The 12,740-nt window shown below is 43.9% G+C and overlaps 1 protein-coding gene across 1 annotated transcript in view; it reads left to right on the forward strand.

Moving 5' to 3' along the window:
* grin3ba (glutamate receptor, ionotropic, N-methyl-D-aspartate 3Ba) overlaps positions 1 to 11,070 on the forward strand; it is a 105,047-nt gene extending 93,977 nt beyond the window's left edge. Inside the window, exons 10-12 of the mRNA XM_083791250.1 lie at positions 2,443 to 2,607; positions 7,467 to 7,534; positions 8,096 to 11,070. Of these exons, the coding sequence (XP_083647376.1) occupies positions 2,443 to 2,607; positions 7,467 to 7,534; positions 8,096 to 9,086 (1,224 nt within the window). The 3' untranslated portion in view covers positions 9,087 to 11,070. The remainder of the gene's footprint in view (positions 1 to 2,442; positions 2,608 to 7,466; positions 7,535 to 8,095) is intronic.
* The last annotated feature ends 1,670 nt before the right edge of the window (positions 11,071 to 12,740 follow it).

The following is a 12,740-nucleotide window of genomic DNA, read 5'->3' on the forward strand; positions in this document are numbered from 1 at the left end:
TGGAGCTACGCCCCTCTGCACTGTAGTTCACTCCCACTCCTCTAGCCCCGCCCCCTCTGCACTGTAGTTCACTCCCACTCCTCTAGCCCCGCCCCCTCTGCACTGTAGTTCACTCCCACTCCTCTAGCCCCACCCCCTCTGCACTGTAGTTCACTCCCACTCCTCTAGCCCCGCCCCTATGCACTGTAGTTCACTCCCACTCCTCTAGCCCCGCCCCATCTGCACTGTAGTTCACTCCAACTCCTCTAGCCCCACCTCTATGCACTGTAGTTCACTCCCACTCCTCTAGCCCCGCCCCCTCTGCACTGTAGTTCACTCCCACTTCTTTAGCCCCGCCCCCTCTGCACTGTAGTTCACTCCCACTCCTCTAGCCCCGCCCCCTCTGCACTGTAGTTCACTCCCACTCCTCTAGCCCCGCCCCCTCTGCACTGTAGTTCACTCCCACTCCTCTAACCCCGCCCCCTCTGCACTGTAGTTCACTCCCACTCCTCTAGCCTCGTCCCCTCTGCACTGTAGTTCACTCCCACTCCTAGACCAGGAAATGTGTCTCGTTCCCCTAGGCTTTCAGTTTTTGAGCCGAATGCAAACGAAACTAAAAGCCTGGATACCAGGGAGGGAATCCGGGAGGGTGTTTGGCGCTGTGCCAGTGACTCCTGCAGGCTGAGTCAGTGCCTCTCAGGGGCATTGGAAGGGAGGAGAACTGAGGCAATACTCCTCACTGGTAGGTGAGACAGTGGGGTAGGTGAGACAAAGGTAGGTGAGACAGTGGGGTAGGTGAGACAGTGGGGTAGGTGAGACAAAGGTAGGTGAGACAGTGGGGTAGGTGAGACAGTGGGGTAGGTGAGACAAAGGTAGGTGAGACAGTGGGGTAGGTGAGACAGTGGGGTAGGTGAGACAAAGGTAGGTGAGACAGTGGGGTACAATAGCAGTGGCAACACAGAAACATGTATAGAAATTAGAAAAAAAAAAAATTGGTTAGTATTGGTCTGCTTAAATAGACCCCATAGATGAAGGACGGTGTCCTATACAGTATGTGATTGAAGGGTATATGACCGTGGGACTGGCTTGACTTCCATGCCTGCCTGAACTACCACCTTCTTGCAACAACATCAATGCATTATTTTTTTAAATATTGAAATATACTGAACCCCATCGTATAAAATATTCACATTGGACTGAATCAAATCATCATGTTGCCCTGAATAGTTTCTGAAAGAGGTCAGAGATTTACAGCCCTTTTTACAAACCATTTTAAGGTTTGCACTCAAAATATGGGTTTACGTCGTTTTCTCGAGGGGTGCAAAACGAGCACAGATCATTTCAGCCTGTGGCCATTCATCAGTATAGCCTACTAAAACTAAAATTCTAATTTTAGTACGCTGATGATGGCCAGAGGCTGAAACATTTGTCCTCTTTATCAACTCCACAAAAACAGTTTAAAGCTTCTCCATCGTACAATGGACGAATGCCAAGAACAGGTACAATGCCAGGAATAGCGGATAACAGATTGTGAGTTTGTAAATCGGCTATTTTCGGCTCTTCGACACCGTCGTATGACTTCCAGTATAAATCAGGCTTTAGGTTAGTGGTTTTTAACCAGTGGTCTCCGGGGACCACCAGTGGGCCTTGAGGGGGTTCCAGGTGGTCCCCAGCTGATGAAGAGTTGCTAACCAAATGGGCCCTTATAGATTTAACTCTCAAAAGTGTAATTATTGTTACACATCTGCATTGCTTAATTTACAAGAAGTCTACACAATTCAACGTTTGCCTGTTATCTCTCCTAATGGAATTGTGGACAAAATCTTCACATCTTCAACAAAATATTCTTTAGCTTTGGATCTGAGGGGCAAAATATCATCAAATGGTGGGCTGTGGCTCAAATACCCAATAAATAATGGGCCTTGATATGAAAAGGGTTGAAAACCACTGCTTTAGGTGATTACAGTAACATCTACAGCCATCACACTGGTAATCCAGTCGCAGTGTGCCGCGGGTTCGACTCCCGGACCCGACACGGCCTTTACTGCATGTCATCCCCCCATCTCTCTCCCGTTTCCTGTCAGCCTACTGTCTGTCCCTTCAAAAATCAATAAAAGGCGTAAGCCGCAAAAAAAATATCTTATAAAAATAAAAATAAAGAGTGAGGCTCATTCTACAAATCTCTTCTAAATCAGTAGTTGGCACACCTACTGCAAACTTTGTTTTCCCAGTTTTAATGGGTGCCAGTGAGGATAGAATATATCACCGTCAATCAAATCAGTGCTTTCACCGCTCTTCATCTCACTTTTCTGTCCGGCCGTCTCTTTTTTCCTTCCTCTTCCCGTCTATCTACAAAGTCTACATGTTATAGCTCTCCCTACGGAGACACGGAGAGTAAAGTCCCATATTTTTTATCTTCAACTATATGTCTCTCTCTCTCTCTCTCTCTCTCTCTCTCTCTAGACTCTGCAGATGGGCATCCAGCATTTTTCTGGTCTGTTTGTGTTGTTGTGCATGGGAGTGGTCGGAGCCCTGCTGACCCTGGCAGGCGAACACACCTTTTATCACCTCGTCATACCCCGCCTCCGACGCACACACAACCTGACCTACTGGCTCCACACCAGCCAGGTGAGAGCACGTAACACACACACACACACACACACACACACACACACACACACACACACACACACACACACAGTCACACAGTCACACAGTCACATACACACACACAGTGGGGTACTGTCCCACCTGGTGGGAGATGTAAGGTACATTAAAGATTAAACACTGCAAAACAAGTGTCATTACACTTACACTACACAAACACAGACACATGTGCGCGCACACACACACACACACACACACACACACACACACACACACAGACATATTGACTTGAAAGTTGTTCTACTAGTGTTTATTTAAAGTATGAAATGGGCTATAGGAGCAGTGTACCGTACATACTGACAACATAACAGTATTGCCCAGAGAGCTGCTAGATGGATGCCCTTTAAACTGTAAAATACATTACCTAAAGGAAGGAAGCAAGCTCAGTAAACTTCTTTAACAATTTAAACTCCATTTGTTGTCCCCCAGGGGTCTATACTAGGCAGTAGGCAGGCACCTTGCTTTTCCCCCTCTACACCAATAGGGTATGCACAGCAACCATTTTGCATGCAGGGGTCATCAATGTGTCCAAACTTGGTCTTGACTCTTGTCTATGGCATTTAAAAATAATAATATTACACACCATTATAAAGTTCTTATTTTGATCATAAGACCCAATAATTACTGAATGTTAAGTCTCCAGGTTTTCTTCATAATATGTATGACACTGATTTACTACGACACAAAGGCATATTAGGAGTCCAACTAGTAGTAGTGGTTCTCAAATGTTTTATTTGCAAGGACCCCCTTAACTCTGAGAGTGTACAAATGGCTAGCTCCCCCTTAACTCTGAGTGTACAAATGGCTAGCTCCCCCTTAACTCTGAGAGTGTACAAATGGCTAGCTCCCCCTTAACTCTGAGTGTACAAATGGCTAGCTCTTCATGTGTTTCTGGTAATATTATTGTCCAGTCATTTTGTCCGTGACAAACATTGGATTTTGACCAAAAATGTCCACCACAAGCCAGCATGGCGATAGAAAGAACTCTTGCTACTTCCGGGCCCCTTCCCTACTTCCTCCGCAGGTGTTACTGATGATACTAATTAAGGCTCTGTTCCATTTAGTGTATGGTGGTTCTCAAACTTTTTAATTTCAAGGACGCCCATAACTCACATGGAACCAAATGGACCCGTAGTAGGAAGAGTTATTCTGTGTGCATACTGCATAGAGTCTATTGTCTTCACCGGAATTAAACAGCCGATCTACAAGCTCACAACACGCTTTTTTGATTGATTGATTGAATAGTTTATTAGACGTAAAAACAGCAACAGAGTACAGTCAAACACTTATTCCTAAAGGGATAGTGCCAAAAGAAGTCCTTGCGGTCTTGTTTCCATTTAGGCCCTATGCAATCAATTCATAGACAACTAGATAAAGTGCCAATCGGCACAGGTCTCCACCAGGATTCTTCCTCAGCCTAGTGGGAATATGCGTGCACAGTTTAATCGCAATCGGACGCTGCCGAGTTGTGGCCATTTGCTACTTCTGAAAACTGTAGGAGCCAATCGTGGCCAATCAGGATGGAATATGAGAAATCAAACAAACCTGTGTTGATCACATGACTATGGAGATCATGTGTACCGATTTGCGTGAAATTTGGATAAAATCTGAAGGAGTAATAATAGAAAATGTGTTTTACATATGTGGGCCTCCTGGTGGCGCTATAAAGAGCAGATGTGAAAAATTCCAGACAAAGGTTTTTCCTTGGCCTCTAGGGAGTTGGCATACAAAGTGATCCACAGATTCGTGCAGTTAGAGGTAAAATCACTTTTCGGCCAGTTATAGCGCCACCTTGAGGCTGAGTTGAAATTGTTCATGTGGCATTTTGTCCTCGGCCTAGTGGGAATGTGGGTGCACAATTTCAAGGAAATCACGCGATGTGTTCATGATTTGCAGCATTTTGTTTGAAACTGAGCACTCCTGTGAACTTTGGAAGCCAATCTTAATCAATCAGGATGGAGTCTGAGAAATCTGAAAGACCGGTTTCGTTGAATGGCTGTAGAGAGACTGTGTACCAATTTGCGTGATGTTTGGACAAAATCTGTAGGTGTACTGTGCAAAAAGTTGTTTAGCACAAAGCGGCCTCCTGGTGGCGCTATAACAGGCCGTTCTGGAAAGTTTGGGGCAGAGGTTCATCGTTGGCCTCCAGGGAGTGTGTGTGCAAAATTTGGCATCGACCGGGTTAACGGTGGCCGCGATTAGCTACTAACGGACGGACGGACACACACACACACACACACACACACACACACACACACACACACACACACGGACGGACGGACGGACGGACGGACGGAGTGCAAAACATACTCTCCCCACATGCCTTCGGCCTGGTGGAGACAATTAGACATATATGTCTAATATATATAGTATATATGTTGCAAAGTGTTGCAAGCTTATAGATCTCCTATTTTTGTTAAATGTTTGCTGGGATCCATGTGATTAAGTGCCAATTGAAACCTTATCGCTTCAAATTAGCTTTTAACTAGCATTTCAAACACAGATTTTGTGCAAGGTTCAAGGTTCTTTATTATTTGTCTCCCGAGGAAGACATTTGTCTTAGACCATGCCAAGAGAAGAATCATTGTATTGAACCATTCTGTTTTCCTTTTTTTACTCCTTTCTTTTTTCTTATTTTTCACAGTATTGTACATGCAGCACTTTGCTGATGTTTTGATGTTTTTTTCGCTGTATCATTCAGCACTTTGAGCTGAATTCCTATGTATGAAAAGTGATAAAGGTTTATGTACACACACACACACACACACACACACACACACACACACACACACACACACACAGCTATTTATCTGTACATTAGTCAATAAATTATCAGGCTGGGCAACGAAGATAACAGCAGCCATTGCCAATAGTAATGCAAACACACACACACACACACACACACACACACACACACACACACACACACACACACACACACACACACACACACACACACACAGTCAAAGACACACAGTAACAACTTCTAATAAGCTACGGTCAATAATTCATTATGCATTATGTGCTTACAGAATCAGCTTTTGATTATGTGACTGAAAGTGAAAGTGTTCAACCAATGGTATGCTGCACCCTCTTGTGTTATGAATGTAAAATGACACCCCGTAGCCACAGCACTCTGGATGAACAGGTGCAGAATTATATACAGACTCCCCTGGAAGAAATACATGAAAGATTCAAACCACATAGTGGCTATGGTGGTGGCCCTAAAGGTTAGGCTTAGTCTGGATTAGTCCAAAATCAATTTATGGGTCAATTCGGCAGACATTTCAAGACAGATGAAAGGCATGCGAATGTTAATGAAGGAGGGACAAGGTTGCTAAAGGCATCGCTTCTCAACATCATATTCTCTTGACTATAGTGTGTGTGTGTCTGTGTGTGTGCGTGCGTGTGTGCGTGCGTGCGTGTCTGTGTCTGTGCTGTGTGCATGCCTAGTTCCTAGAATGTGGAATCCTCCAGTGCGTGCGTGTGTTTGTGCACTGCATGTGTATTAAAATGCACACACCAACAAAACTCCAGATTGGAGTGCTGTATAAATGTCAAGTTTTGGACTACGAGACTCTATCCAGGCCCAAATTAAGTGGCTTTGGCCATGTTTTTGGCTGAATGATTAAATGAGTCTGTGGGTGCCTAGGAAGACTTCCTCTCCCACACTCTTGCATTCTTTTCTTTTAGAAAGGGCAAACACTCCCGGCGAGCCTCTAGCATCCATCACACTGCCTGCCTCACTGCACTCCAAATGCATGACCTAGGATAGGTTTATCTCTCCAGATTGCCTACAACACCGTGTGAAATTGTCTCTGGGAAGCAATTTGACCAAAACAAAAGACGAAAGACAATCGCCTGCGTTAGCCATGAGCCCATGACCTTCATACGTAAAGTGTAGACGCACAACATTTACTCTCTAGATAGTGCTCTGTCTGAAGACAGAGACAGTACGTATTCAAATTCTGTTGGCTTTCCAAAAGCCCACAGTTTGAAAGTTTAATCCTTTCGACCGCAGCACACCCAATTACACTGCAACAATGCTTCTTCACCAAGATGGAAAGGTGGTGAGGTCTATTATGATTTCTCCCTTTGATGTGGAGATGGACAGGTGAAACTCTGTGTGTTTGACAAGTAGTATTTCAGCCTAAAAGAAACCCCAGTTTTCTGAAGCAAGGCAGTCTACCATGACTGATAAATTCACCAAACAACTCCCTCAGCTCCTATTTCTATTTCTATTTCTAAACAAATATATTTCTTTCCACACCTGTGTGACAGGTGCATAGGGGGAAAACAACAGGTCAAAGTAAAAACGGGCAGAATCAATCATGCTCACTGTGCAACATTTTGTTTGTAAGACATTTTCCTTTGTCTGATAAAAGATCTTGCTAACCGGAACGTTACACCGATTAAAGTATAGCCTACAGTGCAGTGAAGACTGTGTGCGGGACTTTTTATTAAACTGGCTTTGATCAAAAGCCTTGTTCAGTCTGAGAGGGGAACTCAGGCACCTCAGGCAACAAAAAAAGGCAGAGGCGTGACTGATAGCTTAGCCAATAGCCACTCTTTCAAGTAAAATAGGGAGAGATATTTAAGATAATTTACATAAGTAATTTGAGTGGGTAGACTAGACTAGAGGGTCAGTCGTCAGATGTGATTCATGGGGGAATAGTGGTGTAGGGCTGTGAGTGTGCGTGCATGCCCCTTAAGAAGTCAGGTACCAATAAACAATTTTGTCAAGAATTCAGAACAAGTGGGTTGTACGCAAGTTGCACAAAACTAAGCGACATGTCTTTACATTGTTTTTCTACATACAGAAAATACACAGAGCCATCAACACCACCTATGAGGATGTTGGGAAGGAACTGACCGGCATGGACCAAAGGTAGTTAAGCCATACCTTTAACTTTGTGGGGGTTTTTTAATATTGAGTTTAATGTGTGCTTTAATGTTGCATTATTACTCAGGATAGTGAAGCATGCTGATAAAGACTGTAATATGAACATATTAAAACAAAAGTTGTATCCCTTTCATATTTGCGAGGTGACAATGTTCCATCCCCATACTGAATGATATGTACTGTAATCTTTTATTATTGCTTGCTCTGCTTATATGGTAGCATAATTCCATACATAGCCTGTACAAATTACAATACTGTATTGTATTGTCGTACTTTAGCCAAATATGATTTATCCCAAATATGAGCTAGAATGTGGAAACCTCCAAGTTTGTAAATTGACTCGTTAATCAGGCTTAGTAAGAGAAATCTCAGATTTCCATAGGCTTAATTTACCGTTTTGTAACAATGTTTTTGGTTATATTTACACTGGAGAATGAAATGGAGATAACAGTGGAGATTTCACTGTGCAGATTGGTTTGCATTACGTGCTATACGGATATTATGCTATGTAACATAACACTGCCTTGATTCCTCTCCAATCCCCAGCCCCTCCCCTTGTGTCTCAGAGAACTGCACCCTCCACAGGAAGCAGCAGCAGCTGGCTCCGCCCCTTTCCCCTCCTGCGCTCACTGTGTCGTGCGGAGACACCACCAGCTCCTCCTCACCGTCCCACGAGCCCAAGGAGAAGCGCGTGCACTTTGACCTGGAGACGCTGCACAGCTACCGCCTGCGCACACACACCGCCTCGGTGCGGGGGCGACCGGGCATGGTGGGACGTCCCGGACTGGGCCTGACAGGCTTGGGCCTGGGGACCCTGGGGGGTCTCACGTCCTCTCCGCAGGTTAACCTCCAAGCTAATGGGGGCCCGGCATCTACGCTGTCCTCTGCAGGCTTGGTTCTCTCTCCCCTGGGGAGCAGAGCCTCCCAGGCCTGCATGTGGGAAGGGGAACTCCAGGAGCTGCAGGGGCAGATCGAAAGCTTCCGCACCCAGCTGAGAGAGGCGCTGGCCAGGAGGGCAGAGATCCAGAGCAGCCTGGAAAGAGAGCGCAGTGGCCTTGGCCGCAGGGAGACGAGTTTGGAGAGGGAGAGGGACAGGCAGAGGATACAAACTGTCAACACTTTGGACAGGAGTGGCTCCAGCCAATCAAAGCTCCCGGAAAGAGACAGAACCAGCCAATTACAAACCCTGAACAATCAACAGACTGTGAGGCCTAACCAATCAGGCGGTCTAAGCACCCTGGAGCATGGGAGAAGTAGCCAGTTGAACACTGTAAACAGTTTGGACAGAGGGAGAGCCACGCAACCACACACTGTTAATACACTGACAGGGGAGAGGACCGTCCACTCACGTACTTCCACCAGTTTGGAGCGAGGCCGAGTCATCCAACCAGGCACTGGGAATAGCATGGAGCGGGGGAGAACACTCCAATCACGGAACACTGCTAGCCTCGATAGGCAGAAGGCTAATCTATCACGTACTATAAGCACTTTGGAGAGGACAAAAGCCCACCCGTCAAGTGCGGGCAGTGGGACTTGACTGCCATTCTGCGAATGTGCCATTCTGTGAAGTGTAAAGACGCAGAGGGAATGAAGCATTTGACATTGTTTGGATACTTGCATAGCCGCGGGAAGAACTTTTCAGTTGGTGATGTGATGGAGGTGGTGGTTGACACGGGCCGGGACTCTCATCACAATTGCAAGAGATGTTGCCTTGAAAGTACAGTCATTTAAGTTTTTAAACATCTTATCCATCCATAAATCAAGATTAGAGACATCTACCCCTGTTTTCCTCAACCAAAAAAAGATTCTCATTCTCCAGTCAGTATAAAGCTAAACTTACCAGTTTTCCTGGCTCATTGCCATAGAAATGAAACTAAGCAATTTCATGGCATATAAACCCCTTGCACACTCAATAGATCACGTAAGTAAGAATGAGCTCTAACAACGTGGTGGTCAATTAGGCAATGTTAAATGATAATGCTCATTTTCGGAGACTACTTTCACAGGCATGGGCCCATACAGCAGCCAAAGCTGCTTCTTTGCCAACAGTAGCCTATCCTTACAGTATGTGGTGAGAAACGTGCAACACAGCACAAGCACATGAACATCAGCAGCAAAAAAAAGCCATGCTGCAAAAAACCCACAAAGCGAGTATCATGCCAAGAAAAAATAAATCTTTTTTGTGTGAAAGTACTTTGCCAATAAATTAATTCAGGGTCTGAATAATATTTTGAAAATTGTACTAACTGTGGATACTGCAAACCTTTTATTTATTTATTTATTTTTGTTAGGAGTGATTGCAATTCTGTACAGCCTACTGTACAGAATTGGCATAGTCCTCTACATGCACTTAAAGTCCCATAGCCAGAGCAGCATTTCACATTAAAAACAGTGTCCAGAAGGCCATCGATTCTGCCTGAGGGGTTGATTTGTAAACCGTTAGACATCCTTTTGGACTGTTGTATGGCAATAAAAAACCCAGGTCCAACACTTTAGAATGAATTCAAGCTATCAAACTCATTCTGGAGATAAGCAACCTCAACCTGGCATTCATTAGCTGCTCTCAGTCCCTCGCTAACTGAAACAGGAACGATTCTCTAGTTCAAAGGAGACGACCATCCCAAGGTGACCATTTTACTGTGGCATTACCCCAGGCGGAGTATGATGTAACAGCAAAATTACATTTGTATGAATATGCTCAATTTGTCAGTCAAATGTTTTTCTTTACATTTTTATGGCTAATTCTTGAATGCAGATCAAATGTATTCACATGTTCTACTCTGAGGAACTTAAATAATGCTTTGTATCTATATATTACATCAAAAACAGTTTGTGAGCCCTTGGTTCATATGCAGTTTTCCCATCAACCACCAAGGGGTGCTGCAGTCTCGCTTCCCGTGGCTATGGATGACATAAACGTATTTTTTACTACAGATCCTACACAGGTAGAGCAAATACCTGAATTATTTCACCTGCTCAGTGAAATGAAATCCTGACAAATACATTCTCATTTGACAAATTGGACACTTTAAGCTGTTTGAGGAGAGATATTTCAGAGAATATAACCTAATTTTTTATAAAATATTGAAAAATGAAGACAGATAATGTTTTCAATATGTCCATTTGGAAAGAACACGCTCGACCAATGACAGCTGGGATCTGTACTGCACCTGATTGTCTCATGCAGTTGCAGTGGAACAAGGGAAATAAAGCCTTTATCAAATTGCTCCGACGCTACACAAAATCATGTTAGCTACTGTTATTGCGATACTCGATATTGTGTGATTCTCCATCACTTTAAACTGGTTGTAGGGGATTCCACTGGCCCAGCAGTCTAATATAGGCTATTGGCAGAGGAGAACTTTAACGTTTTATGATGGTATACTGTTGTAAATGTAAACATAAACATTTTTGCTGTGGTGTGAAGTGGTTGTGTTCACTTGCCATGGTGTCTCAGAAAAAAAAATCAACCTATTAGGTCGGAGAGGTGGGAGACTTGTGCAACAGGATATATATATAAAAAAAACAATTTTGAATTTACCCCCTTATCAAGAATTGTATCTGCATATTATTGGATTTTATCATGATGACCATTCTCATGTTTTGAAATAAACATTTATACACTTGAATTCCCTGCAGTATAGGCTACTTGATAACTCAGTGTGAAAATGAGAACAGTCATTACAGTAACTTGTGTGCGTGTGTGCATGCGTGTGTGCAGTGAAGAGGAAAGTGCAAGTGCATTGTGCAAGTGCATTAACAGTGAGGAAAGCATCTATCATCCTATGCACAATGCATAATATTTTTTGTGAAAAGTGTGGAGTCATTTTGAGCTTGCGTGTGCTGTGAGACGCATACATACATATTTCCGGGGTACACTCTTCAATTAGGTAGCAAGATGCTAAAATAGGAGATTTACAAGCTCACAACACGTTGTGATAGACTATTTGTCACACAAATAAGTATCCTATATACTGTAGGTACTAGGTAGACCTATTAACTAAGTGGTTAAGAAAGTCTCTGTTTGTTTTTTTGTTTGTTTTATCATTTATTTTACAAATTGAACCCTGGATCCAACTGTACCCGAGCGAGTCTATTGTACAATCAAATCCTGTCCAGAGCCTTCCCCATCTCTCCATTTTCACTGTAATCTGTCTGTCTCCATGGATGAAATATTAAAGCAAGTTGGCTTCCCTGCACACTCCTTTATCGAAAAGGAAGCTATAGTAATCAATTTTAAGTGTTAAATATTTAAAGGCAGCACTGCAGACAGCCAATGCCTCAAGCACTGTTCTGTTCTGTTCTGCTCTACTCTGCTGTGGCTTCTGTGAGAAAACCCCATAACACCTCCTGCCACACATTCACACTCAATCCATGTGTGGTGGTGGATATGTTTTCATTACACAGGAACATATCAAGTGGCCTAAGAAATCATATACTTTAGTTATCAAAACATGGCTGTTACCCCTCCAAAAAACAAATATAGAGATACTAGGAATATGGATGATATTAGGTTTTCTGCCCACATTGGGGGCAGGGATAGAAGCAGGGTGTAGAACAACAGCTATGAGAATGAAGGCAGGTAGGCTACACAAGGTGGTTCTTGTGGGATTCCATCTTTTGCCAGCAGGTGGACACATGGTTCCATTTAACCATTATTTAGGTTTAGGACCTGACCATAACCCCACCCTTCGATTCCAATTCTAGAAGCTGATGTGAAAACAGCCCATCTCAAAAAGCCACGCATGATTACCTCCATGACTGACTTCCGGCTGGAGCTTCAGGCAGGACTACGTGTCATCGAGCGTTAGCTCTGAGCGTGACAAACTTTGCTTGCCTTTCTTGCTTTATTGCATTTGCAAATAATCTAAATCAGATAATAACTCTCCTCACTCAAGATGCCTTCTAAGAAAGTGGATGAGCTTGAGGACATAAAGAAGTCCTTAGGCTATATGTCCGCCGAACTTAGCGAGGTGGCAAAACCATCTGTCAGAAACGAAACCAAATCAAAATTCACCCATGCACCAAAGGGGCTGGAGACAAAAATCTAATTCTCAGTACGGTAAGCAAGCTAGGGGCGGTTTCTAAACTAGACCTGTGCCCGTCGGCTAGGGGCTGATTCAGTGTCTCTGTTTCTAAACTAGACCTATGCCCGTCGACTAGGGGCTGATTCAGTGTCTCTGTGTTTCTA

The sequence above is a fragment of the Protomyctophum parallelum genome, assembly GCF_964188405.1.
Source record: "Protomyctophum parallelum genome assembly, chromosome: 20".
NCBI lineage: Eukaryota > Metazoa > Chordata > Actinopteri > Myctophiformes > Myctophidae > Protomyctophum > Protomyctophum parallelum.